At 43.5% G+C, this 9,856-nt stretch overlaps 1 protein-coding gene across 1 annotated transcript in view; it reads left to right on the top strand.

Moving 5' to 3' along the window:
* myom2b (myomesin 2b) overlaps positions 1-8,154 on the top strand; it is a 25,664-nt gene extending 17,510 nt beyond the window's left edge. Inside the window, exons 29-36 of the mRNA XM_062519034.1 lie at positions 868-955; positions 1,086-1,124; positions 2,124-2,229; positions 3,673-3,836; positions 5,675-5,711; positions 5,904-5,926; positions 6,119-6,174; positions 7,070-8,154. Coding sequence (XP_062375018.1) covers positions 868-955; positions 1,086-1,124; positions 2,124-2,229; positions 3,673-3,836; positions 5,675-5,711; positions 5,904-5,926; positions 6,119-6,174; positions 7,070-7,504 — 948 coding nt within the window. The 3' untranslated portion in view covers positions 7,505-8,154. The remainder of the gene's footprint in view (positions 1-867; positions 956-1,085; positions 1,125-2,123; positions 2,230-3,672; positions 3,837-5,674; positions 5,712-5,903; positions 5,927-6,118; positions 6,175-7,069) is intronic.
* The last annotated feature ends 1,702 nt before the right edge of the window (positions 8,155-9,856 follow it).

Below are 9,856 nucleotides of genomic sequence, written 5' to 3'. Positions count from 1 at the left end.
TGTGTGTGTGTGTGTGTGTGTGTGTGTGTGTGTGTGTGTGTGTGTGTGTATGTGTGTGTGTGTGTGTGTGTGTGTGTGTGTGTGTGTGTGTGTGTGTGTGTGTGTGTGTGTGTGTGTGTGTTGGGGGGGAGAGGGGGTTAGGTTGTCTGTTTAGGACTGGATGTTGTGTGGAGAGGGTGTGCTGTAACATGACACACAAATCCCAGTTGTCAGTTTCCCTTTTCCTGTTCTAAAACAAACGGCAAGCGTGACCATAACATTGAGTGTGATGCCTGGGCTTCCACTAGTCCTCCTTAACATTCGTGGTCATCAGGCTGTGTGTTCTGTGTGTGAATCTACAAGGGAATACAGCCCAACTCGCACGCATAGGACCCAAATATTTGGCAGAGTGCATCTTGGAGAAAAATGCGGATGCCATTTATGAAAACAATAGGTCGAACTGTGGGATATTCAGCTGAGCTGCAAAAACATGGCTTTCACTGTATCCTGGACAATAGACTGTTGTTATTTGTGATTATGGTATTTCAGGCAATCACAAACCATTTTATGCAGTCAACTGAAAGCATTAAAATCAGTGGTTTGCATCATTTGTTCAGCCAGTGAAATTTTCATAATGCACCTGTATTTGGTGTAGCGTATGTAGTGCATGTCATTTCAGAGCATTTTGGTCAAATCACTCATATTTGTTCGCAAGGTGATGTTGCAGGGAAGCAAATCTGTCTTAAGCGCTGATGCTTCAGTGATTGCTGCCAACTACTACCTTTCACTGTCTCACCACATGCCTCACTGAGTTTGAAACGTGTGTGTGTGTGTGTGTGTGTGTGTGTGTGTGTGTGTGTGTGTGTATGTTTTTGTGTGTGTTTATAGTTCTCCAAGAAAAATGTTGGCGTTTACAAGGCCTCCATCAGTGATGACAGAGGAAAAGACGAGTCTCACATCGACATCTCTGGTGAAGGTAAATCAACATACCCTTTGACTTAAACCACATATTTATTTAACGGGCATTCTACAGCAGTGTGTATTCACTTTCATGTCAGGCCGTATCAGGGCTTAACAGGCCTTATCCATGTTTTTTTTCGTTACAGTTTTTGATAATGTCATCAATGACCTAACTCGCCTGGCTGGTAGGTACCATGTCATATTTTTATTTCACACATGTTTCCCCCATAGCATACATGCTGTGTATCACATCACAATCTGTTACATTTCTCCTCTCGAAAGGCTTTTATACGACAGTCTTATTGATGTTCAGCTTGCCTGGATTGATGAGTTTGTTTTCATGGTTGCTGTTTGTAGATGTATTGACTTGCAACTCACGGCAGGGGATAACAATGATAAAATTGCAGGTTTACCAGTATGACGTGTGTTTACTTGTGGCCATATTTCAAGTGGTGTACAGAGGTGTAAAGTCTTAAAATCCTCAAATCCTCCAATCCTCCCAACATCCGCCCCCTAACAATCCAATATTTAGTTCTGACCACATATGAAGAATGTAACCCTCAGTTTATCTCTTTGCACATTATGTGTTTGCAAATCTGTGCCATAAATCAGAATGACCTAATATATAATGAAGTACCACACAAACAGCTAGGCTGTGTGTGTGCATAGACTATAGCTACAGTACAGTCTTCTGTGGAATATGCTAATTTAGTGCTGTAATCTTTGCACAATATGTAGACGCTCAGGCGATAGCATCAGGGTATGGCTTGGTTCTGTTGCTGCTAGGTACATAGTTCCTGGAGAACCTTTTCTTTGGCACAAATTGGGCAGAGGAAGCTGAGCAGCTCATTAAAAAAAATATCCCATTCTTAAGGGAACAACACAGGTCACCTTTATGAACCGGTGAGTGAGTAACTAATTTGTTCCTGTCACCACGACGAGGATTTTCATCTACAACAGGCCGTCCCAGGAGCTGCAACCTATTCGTGAAAGCAATCACCAGTTAGTCTCATTATGGAGTCGTGCATCCCCCCCCCCCTCCCTTCCCCAACCAACACACACACAGACACTCACACACACACATGCACACACTTTCTGTTGACACCTCATAAGATGGAGAGACTAATTGTCAGCCCAGATGAGCTTGAGAGGGTGACCCCCCCCACCTCCTCCTCTCTCCCCAGGATCTTCTGCGGCCGAGCTGAACGTCCACAGCACTGCTGAGGGCATCATGCTCCAATGCCACATGAAGTACTTCACAGAGGAAATGAAAATCCAGTGGCTGCAAAAGTATGACTTTCATTTATTTATTTATTTTATCTGTTTTAAAATGGGGAAAAAACTGGTTACACTTTACTTGAAAGCATCTATATAAGAGTGTCATGACGCTTTTATGAATGTGTCATAAACATTATAAACAAGTCGTCAACGTTTATGTAGCGTTAATTTTTAAATTTAGAAATGAAGTGTCATTCGGTTTTTGTCATGACAAGTTAGGGTTAGTGTAAGGTTTATGACAGTGTTGTATTACTCTTATGCGGATACCTTCAAGTAAAGTGTTACCAAAAACTCATATTTTATCTATTTATTTATTCATCTGTCTTGTTGTTTTGTACATCATTTTATTCAAGAGGTCACACTAAGAAAAACATTCTCATGCTGGGGTTGCCTGGCAAAATGAGAGTGAAAACTGAGTGGGGCAAATGTCAGTGTAAAAACACTGCATATCGTTATACATCTTCATAGTTTTTCTGAGCTGTTGAGAGTGTGTGAGTGAAAGAGGAAAAAATAGAAATCCAGATGAATGACAAAGCCACGCGGCTGACGCTCCCAAAGGCACAAGTTGCACTGCACCTTTAAACACGACTTCAGAGTCGATCTGAAAACCGCGGGGCCTTTTTTGCGAGACAAGAAAAGAATCAGGGGGAAAAAAATAGTGGTGACGGGAGATTGCATATGTGTATGTATTCCCCACCATGTTCTGCTGTCTATACAATGCAGATTTATCTGATTCCGAGTTACCTAATGCTTTGCCCGAGGGCGGATCATGTACCCAGCAGAATACCGACATGAAGGATAAGCATTTTGCCCTGGGTCTCCGAGCAGAGCCGTTCTTTACAACCCCGCGTCAAGTGAGAGCCAGTTTTGTCAACACATGCGTGGGCCTTCAATCTCATTTTGAAGTGGCAGCTTCAAGTCTTCCCCTGCTCTTATAAGCATTCCAAGGGAGCCTGTTGTCAGTGCCACAACAGCAATACTGGATACCTGTTTTGAAGATGTTGCTGCAAGGTTGAAATAAATTAGAATCAGAGGCATGGTAAACAACTCAACCTACCTTAGCATAGGCTGCATAGTCTGTATAGGTTGCGTAGGCGCTATAGGCGTGAGAGGTGCTACTCAGGCAATCAGACAGAGAAGAAATAATCTGAAAATATCTCCAGCTGTCAGCTGAACTGTAAAAAAGCTTTTTCTTCATGGCCTGGCCGACAAAAAGAGTGAAGGAAGCAGTGGAAACACACTAATCCATTTTGACCATTATTATGTGTGTGTGTGTGTGTGTGTGTGTGTGTGTGTGTGTGTGTGTGTGTGTGTGTGTGTCTGTGCCTGTGCCTGTGCCTGTGCCTGTGTCTGTGTCTGTGTATGTGTATGTGTGTGTGTGTGTGTGTGTGTGTGTTTGTGCTGATATACAATATACTGTACTTATCTACTGTATATCCCATTGTATTGTTATAGGGACACCAAAGTGTCTGTCTCTGAGAGACATAGAATTGGAGGCACCCCAGCCATGGCAACCATTGAGATTGTTGAGCCTGTCGACAAGGACAAGGGTGTTTATCACATTCAGATCACCGACGCTGAGAAGACAAACACTCGCACCATTGACTTCTCTGGACAACGTGAGTTCTCTATACATTTCATACAGATAGTTTTAAGATAGTTCATACAGATACATTTCCTATCCAGAATTCTGATAATTAAACCAACAGTGTTTTACGGGGAATATGTATGGTTTACTACCGGTTAGCCTGGGTGGAGGTTTGAGACTTTGCCCCCTATGAATCTTTAATGAATAATAATCCCTGAAGGCGTGTGGTCTGTGAAAAGGGTTTGTTTTCCTCCCTCAATAAGGAAGCTTACTGTTAGCCTTATCATGTGAAGGACAGTTTGAATATAAGCAGTCTCATAAGCTGGCGAGACTATTTCTTTTTTTTACTCTGCTGTTCTCTTGGAAACATTGTTAGTCATAGACATAATGCAGAGAGTGCTAATGCCTGGCACAACACAATATAGATAAATCTCCATAAAGGAGTTTATTGAATAGTTACGTTGCACCTGCCCCAGGTTTAGGTTTATTGAATTTCACCAAATCCATTGTTTAGAGGACACTCCCAGGAACTAGTGGATCTGGATGCATTGTAATGTGGCCAAATCCATAGCACTGAGTAAGGCCACTGTCACATAGGGCTGCAACAAACAACGGTTTCAATTCAATTAAAATGTATCAGTCACATACAATTATACAGCGTATATGCAGTGAAATGCTATGTCCATTGTCTCCATGGCTGTGCGATGTGTAAATCAATAAGGAAATGAATAGAAAAAGAAGAGAAGAAGAAATGCATAAAGTGTTTCCAACATGGCAGCAATAACGTTTCCCAGAGCATAGGGCAGAAAAGAGAGTTGTTGGGGTGACTGGGATCTCTGGGGGGTTTTCTTTACTCTCCAGATGTATACAGTACTTCTTCGAGGTTGGGTAGTGCACTCCTGGTGGTACGTTCAGCTCATCTCACTAGCTAATACTTTAGGGATTTATGGTGTTGGTGGTTGAATGCTATTTCCATACCAAGCTGTTGTATTCCCAGTAATGTTACGTAGTTTCTATGGAATATTCATTTTTATTATATTCTCAATTAATCAATTAGTTTAGTCGATAAAATGTCATAAAGTGATAGGCTTAGGGAAACGCTATAGCAACATTTTCTAGAATGAATGACATTCAAGAAGCTTGAATCTGAGGAACTTACTATCTTAAAAGATAACTGAAAATGATTAAAATGGTTAACTGATGAATGTAACAACTTCTAACTAATCGGTTAATACTTGCAATTACTGTATAGTGTTGCCCAGTCTGGTGGGGTCAGGGCAGGCCCTGTTAGGTTTGATTCTATTCTATTCTATTCTACTTGGTCCAGAGCCTCTCTGCTTTATTCTATTCTATTATATTCTATTATATTCCGTTCTCTTCTGTTCTGCTTCTGTGTTTGTAATTGAAAGGAAAGGGCCATGGTTACAGCTGCATACACAGAATCGCAGGGGAAGCATATTTAGGCACATCTGGGAACGGACTTGCAGAGGGAGGGGGGGCGGCGGGGGGGTTCGATATCAAAGGTGCCATCCCAGCGCAGGCTGGAGTCAGTCAACAGACTGTTTGATGACAAACATAATCAAGGGTTGGCCTCTGACAGGTCATGCGATTGGTGGGATGGTGACAGTAATGAGCACGTCCTATTCTGAGCCACGCCAGAAAAACAATGCCATTAAAATAATGAGAAATGATTTTTTTATTATTTTATTTCTGTCCCTCCCGCTCTAACACTGTTGCCTCCAGGAGAATTGGCTCCAGGAATCGAAGCAGAAAGCAAATTTTATTCCTTTCCATTAACACTTCACTTTAATCTGTGTTTCTCTCTCTCTCTCTCTCTCTCTCTCTCTCTCTCTCTCTCCCTCTCTGCAGTCTATGATAACGCCTATGCAGAATTCCAGAGACTCAAGTAAGAGCAGCATGTGTTCTGTTGTGTGAACTGCGTAGGGCTCAGCGCTCAGTCTTTGATGAGGCGAGGTGGAGATGAGCTTTTTTTTTTTTAGCAATGCTGAGCATGTGCGGCAGCTAGTCAGACCGTGGGTAAAATATTGCACTGTGCTAATGACTCCGCTAACAATGCCATTCTTCTCTCACCTTCCAGAGCCGAGGCATATGCTGAAAAGAGTGAGTATGTTCGCTGGCTTACGGCGCAAGCCGGGGGGCTTTTCAGCAATATCCTCCCGCAGACTAGGCAAAAAATGGGCAGACGGATAGATAAATAAATCTGGAAAAAATAGGTCTTAACTTGAGTGTGTGTGTGTGTGTGTGTGTGTGTGTGTGTGTGTGTCTGTGTGTCTGTGTGTGTGTGTGTTTCAGATCGTGGTAAGGTCTGTGGTGGTCTCCCAGATGTGGTCACCATCATGGAGAAGAAGGTGAGGCATGAAGTATTGATTTATCTCCAAAGGTCTATGTGGCATCAGCCAGTTGGTCCACAACACAATTACTTGTGGATGCTGGGGCTAGTCAAGGCTTGTGTGGGGGGGGAGGCAGCAGCACCAAGGTGAATAATTCAAAGACAAGGAAAAACACCTTGGGTTCAAGGTGAGGGGAAATGGGCAAGCTCTGCAATGATTTATCAATAAGCCAAGGTTGGCTTTATCATGTCGTCGTCCCCCGCAATCGCGTGGGTCACTCATCACGCCACTGTTTGCCTGCAGGGGAGAGGGGGGAGAGGGGGGGGGCTCAGTGGCTGGACACTCTTTGTCAGACTATTATGGGAAACCTGTCAGGCAAACGTCTAAGCAGGCATTTGTGATTATGTGTCAGCTGCATTTTTTCTTCTCCTTTTCTTTTTTTTTTAAATTAAAGCCGCATTAGCAGGTCAATATTTCTTATTCAGTTTTAATCTCAGCAACTTGCTGATTTAGGATCGCAGTGGTGTGTAGGACTCAGATGGCCGAGGGCTTTGAGATATTACATTTTTAGTATTACCCTTGTGGATTTATGCAGCATTCTGAAGCGTCGAGTGAAGTTAAATTATGCACGCCGAAAAGAATATGAAACAATAATATTTCATTCCGAGCAAGCATCAGCATTAGTGCAGTGTGGCACAGTTGGAAGGATGATCAAGGAAGGTAGAGTGCTGCTACTGTGAAAGTAGACAGAAGCATCCTGACCAACAGTTCCACGTTTTTGCCATACTTCCATTACCCACTTTCATGACATTCCCCGTTTCTTGTTAACCCTAAGGTTCGGCTGAAGTAGGTAATGGTAATTGCGTTGCCAGGGAAGGTTATGTTCTGACGTTTTCCTTTTTGCTCGGCGCAGACTCTCAGCTTGACCTGCATAGTGTGCGGTGACCCCAAGCCACAGGTCAGCTGGGCCAAGAATGACCAGGAAGTGGAGCCTGGCGACCAGTACGTCATCGCCATTGACTCCGGCAAGTTCGCCAGCCTCACCATAAAGGGCGTGGCCATGGATGATTCCGGCAAGTACACCATGACCGTGCAGAACAAGTACGGCGGCGAGACGGTGGACGTCATCGTGAGCGTCTACAAGCATGGCGACAAGATTCCGGACATGAAACCCGTGCCCATGACCAGGAGGATCCTGCCACCCGTTCTCCCCATCGTGATCCCCACTGCCAAGGCCGCCACCCCCACCCCAGCCTCACCCGCACCCCCGCGATCCGCCAAGTCCCCCACCCCACCCATCAGCCCCAAATCCCCCACCCCTGGTCGCAGCACCCCAAGGAGAAAGTAATCTAACGCAGAAATAAAAAGTAATCTGAATTTAAAACAAATGAAGGAAATAAAAAGGAAATACTGACGCATAGAGGTGATAACAGTTGTAGCGTGAGTCATTGTATAATGAGCAATGCACACAAAAAATAGGGATCATTTTTCCACACAGGATGCTCCACGGCTTCGCAGTAGTCTCCTTTAAATATACAAAGCAGCGTCTTGAAGGATAGCGAGAGAAATAAACTCAGAGTGAGTAGGAGGGGGAGAGAGTGGGGTCATGTTATATTTAGTACACTTGCCACCACACTGAACGGCGCAACAGTTTGTCATCGGGGTTCTCGCAAAAAAAAAAGAGCTGAGCAGGGCTCTGATGAATTTTTGCTCCCACTTCCCTCAGAGGTGCTCAGGTTTAAAAAAAAAAAAAAAAAATGACCAGCTTTGATGTTGAGTTTATTAAATCTCTGTTTTAAAAAAGCCGCACTTTCAATTAGCCGGTAGAATCCTGAAGCGTTTACACTCACCACGGATGGGTAGGCCCAGTGAGCCGGACCCCCACTTAGCCTCTAGCAGCGAGCGCTTCCATCCCCGTCGCCACTACAGATAAATCTCGTTACACCCTCGCTGCCCCCGTGTTTCCTGCTTTTGTGTTAATAAAAGAAGTAGAAATCACTTCGGCCGTGTCTTCCCTGAGCTGTTTACTGTTGGCTGGCTCCCTTTCTTACTCCCTCCCTCCCTCTCTCTCTCTCTCTCTCTCTCTCTCTCTCTCTCTCTCACACCCTCACACTCACTCACTCTCTCTCACACACACACACTCACTCACTCTCTCTCTCTCTCTCTCTCTCATTCACACACACACACACACACACACACACACACACACACCCTTACACAATCCTCTCATGCACACAAACATTTAAGCGCACACGGACGCTAAATGCGGTGCAGTGTAAAATATGAACGCGATCAAAGTAGCTACAACCCTATCCGAATCGCATCAGCACTTTTCACTGCCTCTTTGCCCACTCTCATTTTGAAGTCCACAAATCATTTTATGTATATGGAACACCTAGAGCTGTAAGCTTGCTGCCAACGTCTGACCGGTGGTCCATACCTCATTCCTACATGTCAATACGCAGTAATTACACTTCCCCAAAAGGCTTGAATGCAACGCCGCTTTTCTATCGGAAACAAGTCTTTATGATCTCGTAACTTAATTATTTTGCCCAGTGCCAGGGACCTGACCAAGTGCTCGTACATACAGCATGTTATATCTATAAGGTCCATCTGCTATGTGATTTAAAAGTTTAATTAGATTTATTTTGTAAAAAAAAAAGAAGAAGAAAAAATTCTTCTAGATCTACAATAGGCTAATTGCATCTGGAGGATAACATTTGTTTACTTGTTCCATGATGTTAAGAGGCATTTATATGTCAACAAGAACCAAGACCTACAAAAGCGTTCAGTAGGCCTAAAGCCTTGGCTAGTTTAAGGCCTATGATATTCAATCTGCCTTTCACATTTCAGTTTGAAATCATGAAACAACTTAATTGTAATACATTTCTATTATGGCAGTGTACCAACTAAATTCAGCAAATTACACTCACACATTTTATATCAATTAAAATTTAACAAATTAAATCAGTGCATTCTAATGATTTTGTTGAGAGTTTGTTTCCATGGCAACTCCAAACGCACCCTGTCGCGGTCTCTCAAACATGAAATGTTTAATGTTTTCTCCTTTTCTCCTCTTGGGAAAACTCCAAACGTGTGAGGACCTCTATCCCCTAACTATATTGCTGTAATATCAAGGCAATTAAAATGCATTGCTCCGCTGTCAGGATGCACATGTTCAGGATGGTGAGTGGAGAACGTTAGCAACACTGTCTGCGGTCCAAGCCTCAGTACCTTCCCCGACCACATGATGGCACTGGTGACTCATGACGAAAATGTCACCTACACAGTATAGAACCTATGGGATAAATGGTCAACACTCTGAATCATTGGTCTTACTTCCCTGCATTGATTTGCTGTGGGAGGAGGAATCGCTAAACTACACATTGAAGGGAAAAAAATAAACATCAGCCCACTCACACACCCATATTAGTGGCTGTGTCTAATTTCTCCTGTCATTGTACTGAATCAAATGGCATTACGGTGTCTAGGCTGCTATGGATATGTAAGAGCTGTAACCACCCAGGCCTTGACCAATGTAAGTCCAGTTATATGTCATCAAACTGCAACAATGAGAATAGTTCAAAAACTTAGCATCAAATTTGGTCTCTCATGCATACAGTGGGCCTATTTCAAAAGCCATGCAGACGGAAAAAGCATGCCATTCAGATCGGTTTATGGATGGAGACAGGGCAGGGGA

This window comes from Sardina pilchardus, chromosome 18, assembly GCF_963854185.1.
Source record: "Sardina pilchardus chromosome 18, fSarPil1.1, whole genome shotgun sequence".
NCBI lineage: Eukaryota > Metazoa > Chordata > Actinopteri > Clupeiformes > Clupeidae > Sardina > Sardina pilchardus.
The sequence above is the reverse complement of the archived record's forward strand: the minus strand, read 5'-3'. Positions and strand labels throughout refer to the sequence as shown.